Source organism: Micromys minutus (assembly GCF_963924665.1).
Source record: "Micromys minutus genome assembly, chromosome: 18".
In the NCBI taxonomy this organism is placed as follows: domain Eukaryota; kingdom Metazoa; phylum Chordata; class Mammalia; order Rodentia; family Muridae; genus Micromys; species Micromys minutus.
In genome coordinates, this window is record NC_137953.1 from 14,634,409 (window position 1) to 14,657,295 (window position 22,887).

General features: G+C 46.7%; 1 protein-coding gene across 2 annotated transcripts; it reads left to right on the forward strand.

The window, feature by feature from the left end:
* The first annotated feature begins 4,145 nt into the window (after window positions 1–4,145).
* On the forward strand, window positions 4,146–22,539 carry THNSL2 (threonine synthase like 2). 2 transcript variants are annotated; one of them, XM_080932290.1, is made up of 9 exons: window positions 4,146–4,270; window positions 6,916–7,150; window positions 9,728–9,922; window positions 10,830–10,982; window positions 15,802–16,032; window positions 18,727–18,875; window positions 18,972–19,097; window positions 21,700–21,851; window positions 22,207–22,539. In XM_080932290.1, exons 2-9 carry the CDS (start codon window positions 6,928–6,930, stop codon window positions 22,433–22,435), a joined length of 1,458 nt encoding a protein of 485 aa, XP_080788416.1. In that variant the 5' UTR covers window positions 4,146–4,270; window positions 6,916–6,927; the 3' UTR covers window positions 22,436–22,539. The 2 variants fall into 2 exon arrangements, with proteins under 2 accessions (XP_080788416.1, XP_080788417.1); XM_080932291.1 differs by having other exon boundaries at window positions 22,210–22,539.
* Window positions 22,540–22,887: the final 348 nt, after the last annotated feature.

Genomic DNA, 22,887 nt, shown 5'->3' on the forward strand with positions numbered 1-22,887 from the left:
AGTAAATCCAAATAAGGTAGATGCTACAATATCAGAATTACAACATAAAGTTTTAAAATATGGAGGCAGACCCTTGAACAGAGAATACAGGAACTCAAGGAACAGGAGGGGAAGGAAGAGGAGAGATATGAAGCCTGGGCACAGACCTTAAGGGAGGAATTTAAATGTTCAGTTAAGGAAAATGCTCAGGTAGAGACACAAAGACCTCCAGACGATGATGAGCCACAGGATTATCAGGAATTCAAGTGGAACCCATGGATGTGTTAGAACTGAGAAAATTTAAGAAAGGTGTCACTAATTTTTGGAATGCATACGTCATTTGTAAAACGAATCCTGACTTCTTGGGTTGTTAAAAACAGAGTAATTCCCCCAAGACTGGAGGGATATGGCAAAGCAATACTAGAACCTGCGTCGCTTCTATAGGGGTTCTCATGGTGGAGAGAAGAGGCAAAGGAGATAGCACGACAAAATAGAGCCAGTTGGTAGGTGCTGCAAGTATTAAGCTCCACAGAAGGGAGAGGTTAGGGAGACTGAATAAAAAAGAAATGCTTTAGGAAAGATTGGAAAAGTCTTGTCAGGACAATTTCTCGGGACCTTTGAACACGGTCTACTCCTGGAATTTCCGGGATCTCTTTGTCTGGTATGACTAGAAGAGCCTGGAAGTGAGCTTATACCGTAAGTAGACAGAGGTGTTAAGTAACGGTTGAAGCCTTGATCTCATGAAGGTCACGCAGACGACCGCAGTAGAAGCACTGTCTCAACAGTTGTTTGTTTAGACTGTTTAAATGGCTTTGAGTTGTTTTAATGATCAAAAGGAGTGTGATTTTGAGTTTGGTGGTTAGGTTCAAATTCCCCTGGGAGAGAGGTCAAGCTACGTGTTTAATGATTTCCGGCTACTGGAGCAAGGGCGTGCTGTTTTAGGAGAAAGGCTCTTCAGTCGTGTTGACAGGAAAGGAGAAGATGCCGTAGAGCCCTTCCAGAGTGATATGGGTCAGGTATGACTGGGGCAGACTCCCTGAAGAACTATAAAAGTTTGAGAAACGGGAAAGGTAAAGATTCATTTGTGCCAGCCATCACATAGCATGAATGAAGACTTATTATAACTGATTATTAATAAAGCTAAACCCCTGAGGAAAGGCAATTATATCTCTGCATTGATCCCCATTAACCACTCTGTGTACCCGCACACTCCATGTGAATGTCTTTACAGAACCGTGTGTTGCTTGTAAGTTTCCTGTTCTACGGGATGAAAGAAGAGAAAGCCAGCCCTGGCAAGACTCACACTCTGGGATGCGGACCCTGGGCTGAAGGCTGAAGACGGATGCTCCAACATGTTGAGGAATGAAGGACTGTCTAGGTAGTCAGCTGTCTCTAGAAATTGGTTCGAGATGCCATTCAAGCTAAAACCAGGACATAATTCAGGTATAGAACTGTAAGCCTTTTAAGGTAGGATATGAGGTATGAGTGCTTTATCAGAACTGAAAAAAATTGTTGGACTGGGTGTTAACTATATTGTATAATTTATAAATTGAATAATTGTAATAGTCCTGCTCAGTGTATATCTGAGAGAAAAGAGCCTTGTTATTGGACAAAAGGGGGAAATGTTCTGGATTACTCTGGCCCTGTTTGGATTCTAATGTTAATTCTGTTTTCTAAGAGGGGCTGCCCTGACTAGGAGTGGATCACATACTTGGGTGAGTCCATGTGAACCTTCTTCCCATTTTTAAGTGGTCAGATAAAGGCTGGAGCCTTGAGACCCCAGACGTCACCAAGGAGCTCTGCTGACACAGTCAAGGCCACCATGGTTGATTATAAACTGAAACAAGAGTCTAATAAAGGAGGGACAGAGAAACAGTGAGCCACGGTCACTGTACTTCCTCCCCATTTTGGGTTCACACAGATGTCTAGCCTCCTCAAACCACATGAAAGAAGGCCTGGGTTCTGCCAGATTTGCCATTCACGTTGGGAATACAAGCAAAATATACTGCTGTATTATTCTGAACCCTGAGGTTCCTTCCAGCTCTTTTGTCACCTCGATGCAGCTAAGGTTTGTTTTTGTTTTGTTTTGTTTTTTAATTATGTGTGCGGCCTTAGAACGAAAATCAATTTTGCCAGCCTATATCTAGATATAGTGAGGCGCTATATCTAATTTTACCTGATCTGTTTGGGGCATGGTTGCCAATAAGAAAGCTTTGGCCTGTGTGTTTTATTTTTATTTTTAATTATTTTACCTGTGTGAGTGATTTGCCTGCATGCATACTTGTACACCACTTGCATGCCTGATACTAATGGAGGTCAAAAGAAGAAGTCTGGTGCCCTCTTCATCTTCATCCCCCTTCATAACAAATGAATGAGCTGCTTTGTGGGTGCTGGGAACTGAACTCTAGAAGAACGCTTTGAACTGTCTCAGTCTCCAGCTCTAGACTGACTATTTGATTTTGTTACTGCATTTAAAAAAATAATGAAAATAAAAGACTGTTAAGAAAACATGGAAGAAACTCACTTGTGGCTCCAATACAGAACGGGAGCACCACAGTTTACTGTGCAGCCTACTCTCATAGTTCACCCCTCTTCCTGGAGTTCCTGTCTTGAACGCCCCAGGCAGTAACTCCTAATGATTAACTCAGCTGTCTCTAGCCTTTAGCTCCTCTCCTCGGTGAGGAGTCAAAGTACACTTCACACAAGAACGTCTGGCTGCCCTCTGAGCCCCAGGAGGGTGCTGTCCGGTCTGAGCCTGACTGAGCCAGGCACAGAGCTAGATGGAAGAACCCTGTGGAGGGCAAGCTGTCCTTGGATGCTCATGAAGATTTCTTTGGGAACACTGTAACAGACACTGCTGACTTCTATGGCGTTTTGAGTCCCAGTGTCTCTGGTTTCTGAATGATTAAATGCACCTCGTGGGAAGCACAGAAACAGGTTGCAGGAGGTCCCCCAGTGACCTATATCCCCCAGTGGACTGGTGCCTCTGACTCGGTGTCAAATCTATGGCAAGCCTCTGGCCCCCCCGTTTTGTGTTCAGAAGGCCTATCCCATACCCTGAGCAGAGACAGTCTTAGTACCTCAGGAAGACTCTGAGCTGGTGAGTCAGTCATGGACAGTTGCCTAGCGGATGGTGTGTGAAGGGAAGGACTAGACAGTAGGCAACTTGAATAGGCAGAGACCTCAAGGGAGGAGGAAGGAGTCAGGCAAAGACCAGGTCAAGACCAGAGCCAAGAGTAAATCTTAGACTGTACCTGTCTGGTCTATCTTCAAACCTGTGCTTATCCAGGAGCAGGGATGTAAATCCAGGGGCATTGGGGCATGTTGAGGGAAAGAAAAAAAAATTTCCCCAAGTTCTTGCTTTTTTTTCCACCCTGAAAAATAAATGAGGGCCTGGGAATGCAGCTCAGCTGGTTGGTAAAGTATTTGCCTAGCACACAAAATTCTGGTCCAATTCCCAGCATAAGCCCTTGGTGGCACAGTTTGTGATCTCAGAACTCAGGAGATGGAGACAGAAGATCAGGACTTCAAGATCATCCTTTGTTACACAATCAAGTTGGTGAAGAAGGGAAGGGGGACATAGAGAAAAGGAAGGGGAGGGGGAAACTGAGTCAGATTTTACCCTAGACTAGACTTCATAAGAAGTATTATTCTATTAAATTTTTTTAGCTAAAAGGATGCACCCATCTGGTAGATTTCAGCACAGGCTCTCAGATTTATGTGGACCAGAATCTTGAAAGCCAACAATGAAAGGGCGGTCTTTTTTCCCCCACATTGCCCTCTGATTTTTTCACCTAAAAACAAAACAAAGCTTTTTAATCCCAGCACTTGACCGTGGAGTTGGGAAAGGGATGTGCAGAGACAGGCAAATCTCTGTGAGTTCAAAGCCAGCCTGATCTACTGAGTGTCCAGAGCTACATAGAGACAGGTCTCTCAATAAATAAACAAATAAAACCAGAACAAAATGTCACCAGCTTTTATTCTCAGCGAAGATTTGTGAGTCTAAAAGAGAACCCAGGGCCTGAAAACACTCAGTGAGCACAAAGGCTAGTGTCCCGTGTCCTCGTGTCCCTGGCGTTCCCCGTGTCGCAGTGCCCCCTCCCCACTCCAGTCTTCCAAGCTCTATCTTCTACCCCTCCTCCAAGTCCCTCCTCCACACTCCCTCCTCCGCCCTCTGTAGGAGAGTTCCTCCCAGCTTTGGGATTAAACTCTGAACTTCGGGCTCTGGGAAGTCAGAGCTGTGCACGTCGCCCACTGGAGCCGGGTCGCCAGGCAGCTCCGCGCCCCTACGGTAACCTCAGGGCCCCGCTGCGTGCCCCACCCCCACCCCGCGCTCTCCGCTGTGACCTGTCTGACTCCTGGCTGCTGTCCTGGTCCCCGTAGTTCAGCTTAGCTTCCGGGCCACTGTTTTAAAGCCAGCGGGGGGCGTTAGGATGGCAGCAGCCCCAGCAGTCCGCGCGGGTGGAGGATTTCTCACGTTTTTCATCTACGGCCAGGGTTTGGCTGTGCGGGAAGAACCCGGAAACTCAGGACAGTGCACTGTGTTCAGAGGGTGGGAATGGGGCCTTAGCACTCTGTGAGCTCACCAGCGGGTGTACCCCTCCCGCGCTCCCAGGCCTTGCCTTAAACTCCAACCCGAGAGCAGCAGCGATCTGCAACTAGAGGCGAGCCTCCATGCCTCCCCACACCCCGCCCACAGCCGAATCCTGCTCCAAAGGCGGATATTACTGTTATTTTTATTATTTACCATGGCTATTGCCCCGTCTCCGCTCTTGAATAAAATCCAGAAAAGTCCCATAAAGTAATTATCACAGCGGAGACACGGCAGTCTTTAAAAAAAACCAAACCATTAGCTGTGTTTCTTGTAGCTTTCTTCTGTTAGGTTGAAGTCATCGTTCAGAACCGAGACAGCCCTTAATCCTGTGAGAAGCTTGGGACTGTTTGCTGACCAAGCCATCTTCTTATTCCCGCACATGCTGAGTTCAAGCCGGGCTCTTGCCTCTGTTCCTTGTTCCTGTCTCTCTTGGGTTGCAGAATCCCCACCTCCGTGCCCCGGGTATCATGTGGTCTATTCCACGGAGGATGGAACTTTGGGAAAATGTTTCTTTGAGCTATTCCTCATAGCTCTACCTGCTTCTGCCCGGGACTGGCAGCGGTTTGGTCAGGAGTGTGGTCCGGAGTACTCTCTGGCAGCATTTCCTTTAGTCAGGTTCAGCAAGGATTTCAGGGCAGTTTGCTTAGGCGCTAACACTGTCCACAGCATTCCAGAATTCCCTGTGGTTACTGAAGGCACTGCTGAGCCTTTGACCTCCTGACCCTGCTTCTGCCTTCTGAGACTCTGTGCCATTGTCCCTTATTCACGGCATTGGCCTTTTGGAGTTGTCTTGATTTTGTCCTTTTTCGTGGACTCCTGTGTGGGCTGACTGAGCACCCCAGATTCCTAAAGTCATTTCTGTTTCTACCTATTGACCCAGTATTACATTCTCCACCTCAGTTCTGTTTGATAATGTTCTTGGTTTCAGGCCTGTGGCTGAGGATGGCTATGAATGAGGAGGCCCGAAAAGGAATCGTAAACTTAAAACATCACGTGATTTTATTTACTCTTGTCACGTGACGGCACCATTCTAAGGCCTGACCCTCGTAGATAGCAAAAGTCACGTTGCGGTGTCAACACGTCAGTCTTGCCTGGTGGTTGGTAGCACAGCCTGGCCTCTAAACTGAACACACGTACACTTGTAGGCGGCAGACTGGTGCTTGGCAGCTCACTGTGGACCCACAAGTGTCAGGGACCCGGAGGAGGAAACCACGAGTTCAGGGCTGGTGCTCAATGGCAGAGCAGTTGCCTCGTACAGGCCTGGGCTCCATCTCCAGGGTCAGGGAGAGGCCAAAGGGAAGGAAAGGGAAACTAGGATTCTTCTCGGTCAATGTCAGATTTCCCCTTCTTGTGGGCAGGGGTGGAGAGATGCCTAAGTGGTAGAATTAGGCTGCAAGACAGGGTAGTGGTTATTGAGGATAATGCCCAACCATCATGATATGCGTAGGACTACGGGGTTTCCTGGGACATGGGTCTTGCAACTAAAAAAAAAAAAAATTCACACATGCATATAATGTATTTTGGTCCTTACGCCTTTCCCTCTGACTCCTCCTCACCATTTCCCCTCCCAACTTCATGCACTCTTCTTGCTTAAAAACAAACAAACAAAATCCACTGAGATCATTTCGTACATGGATGTGGGGCCATCTGCTGGGGCATGTGTAGCCTCTGAGAGCCTGTATCCCTGAAGAAAACTAACCCCCCAGTTCTCCATTCACTGGCTATTGTGAGTAGAGCAACCACAGTCATAAGTGAGCAAGAATCTTTGTGGTGGGATATAGAGTCCTTTGGGAATGTAGCCAGGACTGGTATATTTAGAGCATATGATAGACCCGTGTCTAGCTTTTTGAGGAATCTCCACACCAATTTCTATAGTGGCTAAACCACTTTGCATTCCCACCAATGGTGATAAATATTCCCCTCCCCCCCACATCCAAACCAGCATTTGCCAAGCAGGTGTTCTGATCTTTTCCTTACTAAGAAGCCTATCAAAATGGCAGCCACCCGCCATTGGTATGATCTTTCTCCATCCCAAGTTTTGTTGCTGTTGTTGTTGTTACTGGTAAGGACTGTGATTCTCTTTTCTCTGCATTCTCCAATACCCATACCTCAAGGTAGGGCACTCAGTATTGGAATTGTCTATTTTGACCAGAAGGACCGTGATTTACACAAGATTTGACAAAGCTGAGATGAGAATCAGGTTAGGACTGCCATCACCACGTCTGAGATACATATCCCAGTGAGTGGTGGCTCAGAGGATAGGTCAGAGGACTGTGTATACTTAGCTCTGTGCGGTGCTGGGAGCTTGAAGACCAGCTGCCTCTGGGACTTTCTCTTTGCAGGCCTCAAGGACCATGTGGTACACTAGCACCCGGGGAATGGCCCCACGGGTCAACTTTGAGGGGGCCCTCTTCTCTGGCTATGCACCAGATGGGGGCCTCTATATGCCAGAGGAGCTCCCGAGGCTGGACAAAGAGACCCTGCGTCACTGGAGCACGCTGTCCTATCGCAGCCTGGTGAAGGAGCTGTGTGCCCTCTTCATTGGCCTGGAGCTTATTCCAAGACATGACTTAAATGGTGAGGATGCCCCTCTCCTCAACCCCAACTCAGCATCACATACTCCCTCCCTGAGTTGTAGATTCATTACCCAACCCCTAGAAAATTTCTAGTTGCCTTTCTCAAATCTTGTAATATTTCCTGACTCTAGAGCTTCAGAAGTCTTTGGTCCCTCTGTTCTTCCTCCAGTGAAGTGTAGGACAAAATGATCTATTGAAATTTGGTGATTATTCTTTTAAAAGGTCAAGACTACGGATTTTCAGTCATCCCAAAAGCTTGAGCATTGACAAATGTCCCCTTCAGTCATCAAGACACCTAAATCACTACCTGTCTTGCTGAGTATCCTGGGACAGGTTGTCTCAAGATGTAGGGCACAATGAATTTCCCTCAGGAATCTCAACAGCAGACTCTGGTTCAATAGGTTTGGGTGTGTCTTAGTTACTTTTCTATGCTGTGATCAGTCTCCACAATCAAGGCAACTTATCGGGGGAAAAGAGTTTATTTGGGGCTTACAGTTTTGGAGGGTTAGAGTCCATGACCACCACAGTGGGGAGCATACCTGCAGGCTATGAACCAGTAGCTGAGAGCTTACATCTTGATCTATGAGCATAAGGAAGGGAGAGAGAGAGACAGAGACAGAGACAGAGAGAGAGAGAAAGACAAAGAGAGACAGAGAGAGACTTCGCTGGTAAGGGCACTGGCTTTTGATATCTCAAAGTACATCCTGGTGACACACCGCCTCCAACAAGGCCACACCTCCTAATCCTTCCCACACAGTTGCCCCAACTGAGGACTAAACACTCAAGCATATGAGTCTATGGGACCCATTCTCATTCAAACACCAGAGGGTGAGTATGACCATCCTGCCTTTCTATTGAGTGCCTATACAGAACTACAACTGCTGGCTCACGGGAGACGGTCTGAGTGACAAGAGAATCCACAGTCAGGGTTGCTGATGCATGATAAAATACCATGACCAAAGCAATTAGGGGAGAAAAGGTTTCTTTCCGAATACAACTCTCAGACCAACTCTATCACTGAGGGAAGTCAGGGTCAGGAACCTGGAGGCAGAAACTGAAGCAGGACACATGGAGGAGGAGGAGGACTGCTTACTGGCTTGCTCCTCAGGGTTTGCTTGACATTTCTTACACATTCCTGGAACCACCAGCAGCATAAAGAATGGCATGTAGTCTTCTATATACTTTAAAGCTTGGGCAGTCTCCCAGCTACTCTCAACTTAACCCAACTACTTAGCCTACGACCCACCACTGTTCTCCGGCACTCCGTGTCTGTTCCCCCATGTCTGCCCTCCCCGTGTTTGCTTCTTCTCCCAGCCGCCCTCTTTCTGCCCAGAAGTTCTGCCCTCCGTGCCTTACCCTCAGCTCTTTATTCAAACCAACCACCACCTCAGGTACAATTCTAGATTGCCTTAGCCTTCTGAGGAAGGACAGATATTATAAAGTAGAAAACCCAGCGATGGAGCGTAGAAATGACAATACCAGACTCCCGCCAGCATCCAGTTCCCTACTGGTACAGAATTCACAGCTGAACATACAGAGACACATCTTCACACTGTGTGAAGAAAAGATTACCCACCCTCCCTTGGTGAGCTGGGCAACTCCCACACTAGTCTTTAAATGAAAAAATGCCTCCACACACTTGGTTACAGGCCAGTCTGACAGAGACTACTTCTCAGCAATAGTCTGTTTGCTCAGGCGTGTCTAGGTTTGTATCAAGTTGACAGGAAAAAAAATCACCAGCACAGAAATGGTAGATGTTTGGAGTTGGGAGAGGAAAGGACCACGCAGAATGTGCTCCAGTGACCAAAAGAAATGACATTGCCTGGGCAGTTATTAGATATTTCAAAGTTGGATCAGACCTGTTGATTTGGATTCTGAATTTTAATAGGATCCTAAAGGTAGCCCACGAACAGCTCAGTTTTAAACTGTTGCTAGGTTTTTATATCATCTATACCCAAATCCTGCCACCAAAGACGTGAAAAGAACAAGCTAACAAAGCTTTCATCTTTAGGGAAGAAAATTAGGAAGTTGAAACTGGTTTATTTGTTCTATGACTTGACCTTCTATTGAAATACATGCTTATTAGGGGGCTGGAGAGGTGGCTCAGTGGTTAAGAGCACTGACTGCTCTTCCAGAGGACCTGGATTCAGTTCCCAGCACCCACATGACAGCTTATAACCACCTGTAACTCTAGCTTCAGGGGATCTCTGTTCTGACCTGTTCAGGCACTGTACACATATGGTGTACATACATACGAGCAGGCAAAACATTCACATAGGATAAACAAAAATAAATAAATAGACTCAAAAATAAAGTATACAAAGTGAAAACTGGGCATTTTCTAGAGCCAGTTCTGGTGTCGGGGGAATTCTAAAGAGGAATGTATGAGCAGTTTAATTCAGGCCCTCCCAGATTTTCCTAGACCTGTGTAATCCTGTTCCTAAGTGTGTGATTTAAAATCAGATTTTCAGGGCTTTTTTAGTTGGCAATGGGAGATAAACATTAAAGATTAAAGAGGCCGAAGTAAAACTCGAAGAGCTAATATCATCACCTTTTCCTCCAACCTCTACCCTCACAGATCTGATTGACCAAGCCTTCAGCAGATTCCGCCACAGAGATGTGGTTCATCTGTGCAAGCTGAAGAACGGGCTGAACATCTTGGAGTTGTGGCATGGGGTCACATATGCCTTTAAGGACCTGTCCCTGTCTTGCACAGCCCAGTTCCTGCAGTACTTCCTGGAGAAGAAGAAGAAGCATGTCACCATTGTTGTGGGTGGGTGTTGAGAGGGAACAGGGATCTTTAGTGCTCCAGCTGGACCATGCCAATGCGTAGTAGGCCCTTGACTGGATCTTTTAAAGCTTATGGTATCAGTTTGTCTAGATCACCGGTTCTCAACCTGTGGGTCGCAATTCTGTTGTGGGTAAGTAAGGTCAGATGACTTTCACGGGGTTGCCCAAGACCATCGGAAAGCAGGTGTTTCCATTACATCTCGTAACAGTAGAAAATTAGTGATGAAGTAGCATAGAAAATAATCTTACAGTTGGAGGTCACCACAACGTGAGGAACTGTACTAAAGTGTCACAAGGTTAAGAAGGTTGCGAACTACTTCTTTTCTGACCTGTTTTTCTGCCACGGATTCTGTCTTGGTTACTTTTCTCATTGCTGTGGCGAGAGCCACTTAAGGAAGGAAGGTTTGAGAGTACAGGTCACTGTGGCGCTGAAGCTACGGTGGCAGGAGCTTGGGGCATCCGGTCACACTGTCTCTGCAATCAGGAAGCAGAGAACATTGATGCTGGTGTTTAGCTTGTGTTCTTGCTTTTCTTTCGACCAGGACCAGGGTGATGCCGGAGTCATCCCTTCAGGCAAACCCTTCTGGAAATGCCTTTATAGACATGACCAGAGGTGTGTGTGTTTTTATGACAATCCTAACACCATCAACTTGACAAGATTAACTATCACAGTCCCCTCTGTCAGTCTGCTGGAGGCTGTGAATCCTTCTGGAATGATATTTTTAGGTGTACAGTATACTCCTGATTTTATCAGCCTATCCAAAGGCCCTGGCCTAAGAACTCAGCACCAATCTTTCAAGTACTTGAAAGCCAACGCTGCTGCCACTGGGTATCGATACTTTAAGGTCATTGTATTCCCCTTGCTCTAAAGGGAGGTGTCTCCTTCCTAGGAACTTCTGGGGACACAGGAAGTGCTGCCATCGAGAGTGTTCAGGGATCCAAGAACATGGACATTATTGTGCTGTTGCCCAAAGGCCATTGCTCAAAGATCCAGGAGCTCCAGATGACAACGGTGCTCAAGGAGAATGTCCATGTGTTTGGAGGTAGGTGCAGGGACTGTGTGGTCCAGCTCAAAGGGCTGTTTTCGGAGGTAGGATTAGTTATGTGCTGAGGTGCCTTGGCTTAGCTCTGGGCAAGTTCCTGGTCTCACGGTCTTCCACACTAACTGGCATATGGCTGTAGACCTGCATTTGCTGTGTTAAACTGTTAGAGCTGCCTCAAGTGTCTGTCCGTGTTACGTCTGTGAAGCTCCCACTAGCCCAGTGTCACATGTAGGCAGCCATGCAGAACCAGAACTTAAGCCAAGCAACGCGCTCAGTTCTGGGGTTCTGAAATCTTGAGGGCACAAATGTGTTTCCTAGTCGAGAGGACATGTCAGTGAATGTTGGCAGTCGACGTCCTTCCTTTAGGGCAGACAGGTAGGCCAGGCATGTGATTCAGTGGACCAGGTATTAAACTAGGAAGCGTCCAGGTGCTGCCTACTCCCAGTTCCGCTATAGCTGACCGTGTAATGGAGATGTCAGCTTCGTCATAGGAACGAATAGGAACATCATAGCTGCTCTGTGGCTGGAGAAAGGGGAAAATCATGTTTTTCACGCTCCACCAAATATCCAGAGGTTAGGAGATTGATGGTGGAGAAGGAAGAGGTGCGCATTAAACGTTGCCATCCTTAGGAGGTGACAGATAGGACGGGGGGAGTATGGGTGGGGCCATGGTTCCATTTTCACCTTTCACACCCCGATTGACCTCAATGCAAGGAGAAGCATAAACAAGAATCCAAGATTTAGGGGTCTCAATTGAGGTTTATATTCTGTGCAGCCTGGCTTGCTTTTTTTTTTTTTTTTTTTTTTAAATCACTCACTTGAAACACAGGAAATGTTCTAGCAATAAATAAATATAAGGTGCGAGAGAGATGTCTCAGTGGTTAAGAGCACTGGCTACTTACTCTTCTAGAGGACAGAGTTCGATTCCCACCACCCCACATGGCAGCTCACCACTGTCTGTAACTGTAGTTCCAGTGAGATCTGACGTCACTTTCTGGCCTGCGTGCGCACTGTATACACACAGTACACAGACATACACTCAGGCAAAATGCCCATATGCATAAGATGAAACAAACTTAGAAACAGATAAATACAAATAAAATGAAATCTCTTCTACGATGGGCCTGGGTCCTAGTTAATCCTGTGGTGGTTTGAATGAGAATGCCCTCCAGAAGTTCGTCTGTTTGAAGGCTTGGTCTCCAATTAGTGGAACTCTTTGGGATGGACTAGGAGATGTGGCTTTCTTGGATGAGGAGTGTGTCACTAGGGGGGTGGGTTTTGAGATTTCAAAAGCTCAAGCCAGACCCACTGTCGCCCCTCCCACCCCCGTGCCGCCTTCTGTCTGCGGATCAGATGTAAACGCTCAGCTGTTGCTCCAGCACCAGCATGCCCGCTGCCCTGCATCCTGCCATAATGATTAAGAACTAACCCTTGGGAAGTGGTTAAATGCCCTTCCCCCGACTAGATGCTCCCTTCTATAAGTTGCCATGACCACGGTGTCTGTTCACAACAATAGAACAGTGACTAAAACAAATCGCAGAGAGGATATTTTTATGTTAACATTCCAACACTGATGAGGAGTTCGAACTGTGGGAAGAAGTCTTGTCGGAGCAGCAGGGATGCCCTTTGTCTGTTTTCCCCTCTGCTCTTTCCTTTGGCAAGCCCACGTACACTCCAGTGTAAAGTCTGTGCCTTGGTAATTGCCCATATCTGGCTGCATTTTCCTTTGGTCATTGTTAAGACTTTAATGAATAATGTTCCTGTTCCTGTTTCCCACGTGCCAACCTTGCTGGTCACGACTAGGTCCTAGCATCAAAGTCAAGGACTGGTTTTGTTTGGTACCCCAGTCCTCCTCTCTTGTCTTGTACAAGATGTACTGCAGGACTTTTGTCTAAGGGCAGGAGTGGAATCTTCACCTGGGGGCTGGAGAACATCGCTCACCTAGAAAACAGTGGCAGCTTTGTCATTGTTGATGAGTCTAGCATGTCATCACTATTGATGGAGCTAAGGTGTTTATATTCTACATATGGTCTGTGCATCAAGGGAATAGTTCGGTTTGTTGATAAGCAGTACTGTGTTGTGGTAAATATTAAAAGAATGGCTTATCCCTTTATTGTCCCCCGTGGTCTCACTCCATGGACACCGCTCTGGTATGGAGCCGAGTACATGGGCTCTGTCACTGGCTCTGAAAGCTGCACTCTCCTCAAGATTCTCTTCCCGGGCGGTTCACTCCACCCGCCCTGTTACTTCTGCCCCAGGTGGACACGACCGCCCCGGCGTGTTCCATCTCTCCATTGCCTGGCACAAACATGACTCCAAAGCCCGATAGTTTTTCATGTAGGTTTATATATTAAATTCTCAATCCACAAACCCTCTACACAATAAGATTACATTCAATGAACAAAGATACAAACTGCCCTTCTATATGAGATAAAAGACCTATAGAATCCCTTAAAATATCAATATCTACATAACGCCAGTTAAGTCCACCTGGGTCCAGATCACCCTTCTCGAGCTCCATCTTGATTTCTTCTTCCTCTCTCTCTCCTTCCACCTCCTGCTTCTACCTCTGCTCCTCCACCTTTCCCTGCCTATCTCTCTCCTGTCCAATCATGTATTGACTTAACATAAACCTACACTACTGCTCACATTCTTTTTCTTCTTAGAGGCTTCCAGTGTGATGTGTGTATATTCAGGGGCTAGTAGGAAAGATGTGTTTTCTCTTTGTGAGCTCAAGGAGTAGGGTGGACCACATGGACGCTGAGTTTAAGCTTTATTGTATGTGTGGTGAGGAGAGGGATGCCTATGACACAGTGACCACATAGAGGTCAGAGAACAGCTCGGGGGTGGGGGAGGACCATTTCCATCCTCCTACCTTGGCACGGTCACCAGAGATGAAACTCAGGTTACCAGGCTTATATGGTGTATATTGGATGTCAGACGTGCATTGTTTTTTGTTTTTTTTTTTTTTATTTTGTTTTCTTTCTTTCTTTCTTTTTTAAATTTACAGTGGATTGAGCTAAGAGATTGCTTTGAGTCTCAGAAGAGATGTTGTGTTAGACTTTTTCCAACGGCCTTGAGACTGATAAAACAGGGAGGCCTTAGAAGCTGGACTAAATGTATTTTGTATTATTATATGGCCACAAGGCCATGGGAGTCTGGAAGTAGAATGTAGTAGTTAAATGAGAACGGCCCCCACAGTCTTAGATATCTGAGTGCTTGGTCCCAGTTGGTGGAACTGCTTAGGAAGAACTAGATGTGACCTTGATAGAGATGTGTCACTTGAGTGAGCACTGAGGTTTCAGAAGCCTATAGCCAATCCCTGTTAGCTCTTTGTGCCTCATGCTTTTGAGTAAGAAGTTCTCAGTTACTGCTCTAGAACCATGACTGCCTATCTGCTCCCATGTTCATAGCCCTAATGGTCTTGGACTCGAACCCTCTGAAATTGTAAGCCCCAAAACCTCTTTCTTCTACAAGTTGCTTCTATCAGTGCATCTTTAGTAGCAATAGGAAAGTGTCTCACCCAGCCACTGGGTTTATAAAAGTAGTAATTTCCATGTCTACTGCGTGATTCCTAAGCATCAAGAACTTAGCAGACTCTAGATACTTATTGATTATGGTTTTCTTTTCTTTTCTTTTTTAAACTGGAATTAGCAGAGAATCCAACCGAGACTATCTGAAAGAACAGTTTCCAGCTTCTATAATTGGGATGTCCAGGGCTGGAGTTGGTGTCACCTGGTTGGTTCTGAGACTCAACATTACGATCAGGAACCCAAGTACTTCCCAGTTTACCCTCCCCAATCTTAGGTTCCTTCCTCTTGAGATCACAGTAGGAAGACTTGAGGTAACCAAGTTTCCCTGGTTCTGTGGTTCTTCCTTAAAAGCAGTGGCCATTTCTCTAGCACCCCAGCAACCATTCTACTGAGTCTCAGTGGCTGAACTTCTCACATGTCCAACTTGGACCAAACTCTGACTCCATGGGCATGCTGAGTTCAGATTGGCTTGACCTTGGTAAAAGAATGGGGCCACACTACTGGATCAGGTTGATTGGGTTACAGCTGGTCCCCCATCTGTACTCCAGCATTAGAGTGATAGAGAGAATGCTTTACAACCCTAATGGCCATCCTGGTACTTTCCCCCAGTAATCTTCACCCCCCTCTGCTTGAGGTATGGATCCAATCAGAGAATTAGATACAGGTATCAAGTAAGGGTCAATATTGGTGCAATTACTGAAACAGCTAGACTGGGGTACTGATATGTTAAACTGGTGGATAGTTTACCTAATAGTTCACCCCATAAATTAAACCAATGTACACACCTAACTTCAGGGAAAACTTCTGCTGAAGCAAGCTTACCTGTCCCGTAGGAACAGGGACCAGAACACCTACACTTCAACCAAGGGGTGAACATCCCCCCGCCCATCCCCAGCCCCAGAAGGGTTCTGTTGTATAGAGACTCCTTCCTTCTTTCCAGAAGAGTGAAAGACATAGTCTTTTTAGAACAGCGAAGACTTGGAGGGGGTAATTCTTTTCCCAGTATCCCCAAAGGTTGACGTTTTATATCTGATTTTATAGAATGCAAGACCGTCAGGAATGGTTCTGATCACATTTTCTTGTCTCTCAAGTGAGGACAAATACTTAGGGTCACGAGAACAAGAGACCTGGATTTGATCCCCAAAGAGCTTACACAGAGCCTGGAAAGCCACGTTAACCCAAATGAAAGTGAGGGGAGAGGATGGGCGGAGCCTGGGGGGACCGGAAGTGATTGGCAAGAGCTTCTACTGCTGAGAGGTGTCTGCTTCTGTCTCTCCCCCCGGCAGTGGAAGGAAACAGTGATGAGCTCGATGAACCCATCAAGGCTGTGTTTGCTGATGTGGCCTTTGTCCAGAGGCACAACCTGATGAGCTTGAACTCCATCAACTGGTCCCGGGTCCTGGTGCAGATGGCGCACCACTTCTTCGCTTATTTCCAGTGTACGCCGTCCTTGGACACGCACCCCCTGCCCACAGTGGAGGTGGTAGTGCCGACGGGGGCCGGGGGTAACCTTGCAGGTAAGGAGACCGTGGGATGCAAATAGACTTTCCAGAACCCACTCGGTCTTTCAAGTTGTCTGCTTACAAACCTGAAGAGGAAAAGTTGTGGTTTGTTCTAAAGAGGATAGAAAACCACACAAGATGCCTTCTAACTTGCAGAGGCTGGGGGTCCTGAAGCAGAAAGAGATTGAGAGCTCAATCCTGAGATGTTTCCATACCCCTGCCTGTGACCACACAACCGCTAGTAGACAGAACTCAAGGCTCAGCCCCCAAACATAGCTCAGTGCCCTTTCGTACAGTTTGCATTTGACTCCCAGCTCCACCTACTACTGCCTATTGAGGGACACCCGATTTGTGCCATGACACAGGGTTCTTACCTCCCAGGGACCAAAGGCTCTGGCATCAGGAGGACCTCGGCTCTGCCCTTCGCTAGCTGAATGGTTAAGAGTTCTTCAGACTCAGGTGCTCAGCTGACTGAGGGTGCACACGAGCTTTGTGCAGGGAGAGAGCTGTCGGGGCACCAAATACTAATGAACATTCTCAAGCATTAACTATGCACTAGGTGATGTTGTTCTAAGTGCTCTTCCTGGATTAATGATTTCATGGGACTAGAACAACATAGCCGTCTCCTGTGTACATGGATGATTAGTTCTAGGGACCCTGCAGACGCCAAAATCTGCAGATATTCAAGACCCATATGTGAAATGGCGTGGTGTCTGCCTGTATACTTGTATACTTTAAATCTCCTCTAGATGATGTCAAATAACTATTACAATAAGCAAATGTGATCTAAATGGCCACTGTGTTTTAGGGAGTAATGGCAAGAAAGAGTTTCAATGTGTTTAGTACAGATGCAATTTTTTTTTCTTGAGATCTTAGTCAGCGTTTCTATTCCTGCACAAAATATCATGACCAAGAAGCAAGTTGGAGGAGGAAAGGGTTTATTCAGCTTACATTTCCACATTTCTGTTCATCACCAAAGGAAGTCAGAACTGGAACTCAAGCAGGTCAGGAAGCAGGAGCTGATGCAGAGGCCATGGAGGGATGTCACTTACTGGCTTGCTTCCCCTGGCTTGCTCAGCTTGGTTTCTTATAGAACCCAGGTCTACCAGCCCCAGGATGGCACCACCCACAATGGGCTGGGCCCTCCCTCCTGGATCACTGTTGAAAAATGCCTTACAGCTGGATCTCATGGAGGCATTTTCTCTACTGGGACTCCTTTCTCTGTGATTAACTCCAGTCTGTGTCAAGCTGACACACAAAACCAGCCAGTACACTTAGGCTGCCCGAAGTCTCTTAGGCTAGCCTTGAAAGTCTCCATCCTCCTGCCTCAGCTTCCCAGATTCTGGGAACGTAGGGTGTATCACCATTTCCTGTTTTGGATAGTCTTGATTGGTGGTCAGTTGACTCTGTGCATGCAGAAGACTCTGTAGATGTATCCAGGGTCCACCTGTTCTGTTCTTACTGATTTAGAATGCGGAACCAGACACAAAGACAAGCTAGCTTGCCTCTGTTTACACAACTGGTTGGTAGTAGAACTACAATGGTAGCCCAGGAGTCTCCATCTTCTCCATCTCTCAGTGTTGTTAGGGTTTCTGGTAGCTCTGTTCAGCCATTGCTTCTCAAGGCACCAGGGATAGAGTGGGTGAAAGGACAAATGTATCCGAGTGGTTAGAGACTCCTTGACACCTCACAGGAAGATAGAGGTGACAGCGTGCTGGCAGCCAGGCAAGGAAGGCTGCTGTGCTCACTACTCAGATGGTGACACCCAGTGTGCTTCCCTTTCATGTCACCTTCCAGCTAGTGATGCCACCTATAGCTATGACCCCCATAGCACCTGGCACAAATAAACAGCTGGGCAATACCTGTGGCAGGCATTCCCATCTGGGACTTCTCCATAAGGACCTTAAGTCTTTGGATCCTCCTGAGCTTCCGTTTTTCCTCGTCATGGAAGAGCACTGTAATGCTTCCGTGAGGATCAAGTGATGTTAAGAGTGTAAACGGTCTTTGCAAATTTACATGCAATAATTTTTTAAGATTTATTTATTATATTTATATAAGTACACTGTAGTTGTCCTCAGACACACCAGAAGAGGGCATCAGATCTCATTACAGATGGATGTGAGCCACCATGTGGTTGCTGGGATTTGAACTCAGGCGCTCTGGAAGCGCTCTTAACTGCTGAGCCATCTCTCCAACCCTTAAGTTCGATGTTGATAAAACATCCCCTCCCCCCAAAAAAGTAGGGGGCCTAAAGAGAGAACTCAATAGGTAAGGCGTTTTCCACACAAATCTGAGGACCTGAGTTTGGATCCCTAGAGCCCACATACAACTGGATGTGGTAGTGTGTATCTGTAATCTCAGTGTTCCAACAGCAAGATGACAGAGACAGGGGAAGCCCCAGAAGCTTGTGGGTCTCCAGCTTTGCATCTCAGCAGTGAACAGAGACATCTTCCTCAAACAAGCTGGAAGGCAAAATATTTCAGTCCTTAGCACCTTCAAGGTGGTACTGAAACATAGCACATGGCACAGTGACCATCTGACTTCTTTTCCTCTTGTCCTCTCCTATGTCCCTCTTCAGATCTCTCATTCACACAGCAAAAAGTTCATCTGTCTTTATTAAACTCAAATTTAAAAAAAAAACAAAAAACAAAACAAAAAAAACCTTGGCTTTTATCCAAAAATTCTTTTGTCTTCCTGTCTTGTCCCAAGCTGGGTGCATTGCTCAGAAGATGGGCCTGCCAATCTCTCTGGTTGTGGCAGTGAACCGCAATGACATCATTCACAGGGCTGTCCAGAAGGGAGACTTCTCTCTGTGTGAGGTTGTCCGAAAAACTCTGGCATCTGCTATGGACATTCAGGTGGGCCTCCGGGGAGAAGAAGAACAGATCTGTTGGTGGGGCAGGCCTAGGTAAGGGTTGGAATGAGGGTGCCTAGGATTCTGACTCTCCACTCAGGTGCCCTACAACATGGAGAGGATCTTCTGGCTGCTCTCTGGCTTCGACAGCCAGACAACAAGGGCCCTCATGGAACAGTTTGAAAGAACCCAAAGTCTGCACCTACCCAAGGATCTACAAAGAAAGGTTGGTCATTGGCCACACCCTAAGGGGCTGGGGTGAGGGTGGGGGTGGTCTCTGCAATCTCCACAGTCATCAGAGTGACCGCTGAGAGAGGCAAGAAGGCAGTTCCGTTCAGCAGGACTCAGTAGGCAGTGCTGATTAAAACTTCTAGAGTCTGACCTCTAGTGGTTTATTTTAGGCATATTTAAGCACAGCACACATGATAAACACAGTTCTTATGATGATTAAGTCAATCCTGTGTGCACAACAAAGCATTCATACATCTCCTTGAGGAACAAAGTAAGCTACATAAAGGTCGGACCTAACTACGTCAAAACTCATTGTAAAGTCCGCAAAGATTGGTTGGTTCTTTAGGTTGGGTGATAAGGGTCTGGGGAAGAGTCTAGTGCCAGAGAAGTCACTACCACACAGAGCAAAGGTGACCAGACTAGTAATTAAGTCTACAAGTCTACACCCAGCCTTCTGGGTAGATGGCCATCGATGCATTCCTTCCCTTGAAGAGCCTGTACTGTGAGTTCAACATTCCATTTCCCCTGGTACTTATGTGTGAGCTCAAAAGACCTTCCTGCATCCTACAGTATCCTAGGGAGGAAGGACAGGGTACAGCGACAGGACAGACTTGGGGTTTGGAAACCTGAGAGAGGGGAAGGGGACACATGGTTTTTGAGCATCGTCTGTGCGCCAGGAACTTTTATGGTTAACACTGACTGAAGGCGGAGAGTCATATGTGAGATGCTGAGATGGTTTTATAAATGCAGTGCCTCCGTTTCCTCATCTGCAGATGGAGGACAATAAGTGCCCTGTCTCATAGGTTGCTATGACATTTGGGTCAAAAGATAAATGTAGGCACTGCTGGAAATATACAGCTCCACACAGTTACTATTTCTTGTCTATCTGTCGTTAATATCCAATAACAGCAACACTGTGCAAGGACAAAGCCATTCTGCCCTTCCAGTACAAACAGAAACCATAGCTGCTGCTGACCTTTACCTGCCTCCTTTGTCCTTGTCTCTGTCTCTGACAGAGGGAAGAAGAAACTTTGTTTAGTTAATAAATAAGTTTTGTTTGTTTTAGGAAACTAGTTAAAAATTATTGCTTTTATTTGGATGCAGCCTGGTGGCCATTCACTGGGAACCCAGGAGTGAACCTGTCCAGAGTCCATCTTCCTAGCCAGTATTTAATTAATGCTAGCTTCAAGGTGGGGGGGGGTGCTGGAGAGATGACTCAGTAGTTAAGAGCACTAGCTGCTCTTCCAGAGGTCCTAGGTTCATTTCTCAGCAACCACAGGGTGGCTCACAACCATCTGTAATGGGATCTGATGCCATCACCTGACATGTAGGCATATATGCAGATAGAGCACTTGGATGGATGGGTGGGTGGGTGGATGGAAGGATGGATGGATGGCTGCTGAAAGAAAGAAAGAAAGAAAGAAAGAAAGAGAAAGAAAGAAAGAAAAAAAGCCTTTCATTATTTTTATTTAATGTGTATGAGTGTTTGCTTGTTTATGTATGTGTACCATATGTCTGCAGTACCTGTGGAGTCCAGGAGAAGGCATCAGATCTCCCTGGAAATGGGAGTTGCACATGGTTACCACCATGTGGATGCTGAGAACCAAAACTGGGTCCTCTACAGGAGCAGCTAGTGCTCTGAACAGCTGAGCCTTCTCTTCAGCCTTCTGCTGCCTTTCAAAAGCCAAACCTTAGTTGTTTGGCTCATAGTTTATGCAGATATCAATATTCCTTGTCCTTGTGTAAATAATATCCTCTGTTAAAACTGGACAACAAAAAACAAAAACCTGGATACTCTATCCCCATGTTTCTTCATTTTTTTTCCCCTCACTCTACTCTAAGGACACTGCATTTGCTGGAAGGGTATTCATTAATTCATCCATCAGTCCATTCATTCATTCATTCATCCCTCTACTCATATTATCTATCTGCTGAGGTTCGAGAACTATTTTAGGAGAAAATGCAGCTATCACACTGAGCGATGCATCTAGATGGTAGAACACATGCTTAATATGCATTTGGTCCTCCATTCAATCCTCAGAGCTGGGAAAAGGAGGAGGAAGAGGAGGAGGAGGAAGAAAAAAGTGTTGGTTGCTGTCTCTGAGACTAACCAGGAAGTAGCTATATAAACAATCTATGGACCATGTGGACTCGGATGCCATTAAGTATGTGCAGAGTGTTTGCTATGTTGTAAACATGCAGAACATCTTCAGAGAATGGTCTAGCATACCAACCACACTCAGGGAGTACTGAGAAGGGAGTCTTCCTCTGTTTGTGAGTGCTAGGTTTCCCAGAGGAGGTGCCTCTAAGCAGGGTAGGAACCGACAAGGTAGTTTTCACGCCATAAATGTTCGAACACCCATGACTCGTATCAGGCCGTAGAACAAAGACTGGGTGCTAATTCGCTTCATCCAGATGTGCCCAAAACTTCTACAAATCCTTCTACTATGTAGGCTCAAAACTCTAATTAGCTCAAAACTCGTAAGTTGATTTTACTGTGAGTTCCTGGTGTGGGTGTGGCTGTGTATGTATCGGGGTCTAGTTCTTCTTCTGTGATTCACCAATCCCAACATCTGCCCCATCCCATGACCTTCCAGCTTTTGGAGGCAGTGACTTCTGAGTCAGTACCTGATGAGGCCATCACCCAGACCATGGCCCGCTGCTGGGAGGAAAACCAGTACCTCCTGTGTCCACACTCGGCCACAGCAGTGAACTACCACTACCAGCAGACTGACAGTGGACAGTCCAGGTACCAGTGATGCCATCTGGGGCACTGGGGGCAAGTCTCTTCTCCAAGCAGGGCATACAAGACTAAGGACAGTGACATCAGTAGGTATGGTGGGTTCTGTACCCCAAAACTAGAGCTGTGCTTAGAAGAGGTGCAAACTATATCCCGGGTCATGATGGGGAAGATGGCTGAACTGGGTCGTTATTGGGATACTTTGCAGGCTTATTTATATAGGTTAGTTCAAGGTATTAATCATGTCTTTGTCTCTCTCTTCTCTCTGCTCTACCCTGCCCCTAACCTCTCCCTGGTCCTCCTTCCTTTGTCTTCTCCTTTCCCATCTTTATACCTGTTCTCCCCCGCCCTGCCCCATCCCCAGTAGCATCCCCCGGTGCTGCCTGGCCCCTGCCTCAGCAGTCAAATTCCCAGAAGCAGTCCAGGCTGCTGGGCTGACTCCCGAGACACCCACAGAGATCCTGGCCCTGGAGCACCGGGATACACGCTGTATCCCAATGCGGAGAGGAGATGACTGGGTACAGATGCTGCGGAACACAATTGAGGGCCTGTCCCAGCGGTGGGAAGGGTGTGTAGTGAATCCCTCAGAATAGCCAGGCTGGAACAGGGACCCAAGTTTAGTTCCCAGTGCCCAGCTCACAACCCTCTATAACTTCAGCCGTAGGTTATTTGACACCTCTGACCTCTGTAGGCAATGTACGCATACACAGATCTATACGTAATTACAGATAATAAAGATAAGCCTTTTTAAGAAGTTTCTTGTTCCAGCTGGATATGGTAGCACATGCCTTTAATTCCAGCATTCAGGAAGAAGAGTCAGACAGGTCTCTCTGAGTTCTAGGCCAGCCTTGTCTATATAGAAAGTTCCAGGCAGCTAGATCTACATGGTAAATTTGTGTCTTTAAAAGTTGTGTATTCTTATCCCAAGGAGATGTGTCCCTGCTCCTGGGAAAAGCTACTACAGTCCTTTCCTAGGAATCTGCCCCTTTGCCTTTATTCTGTGAGGTGGATGGAGGGAACTGGGGTGGGGGGTGCTGATGTTGAA

Bases quoted from the DNA above. Each gene is read 5' to 3' on its own strand.
- THNSL2 (XM_080932290.1), top strand. From the start codon at position 6,928: ATGTGGTACACTAGCACCCGGGGAATGGCCCCACGGGTCAACTTTGAG. The intron at 7,151-9,727 runs GTGAGGATGCCC...CTACCCTCACAG, and splicing joins TCCAAGACATGACTTAAATG to ATCTGATTGACCAAGCCTTC. The intron at 18,876-18,971 runs GTGGGCCTCCGG...CTCTCCACTCAG, and splicing joins CATCTGCTATGGACATTCAG to GTGCCCTACAACATGGAGAG.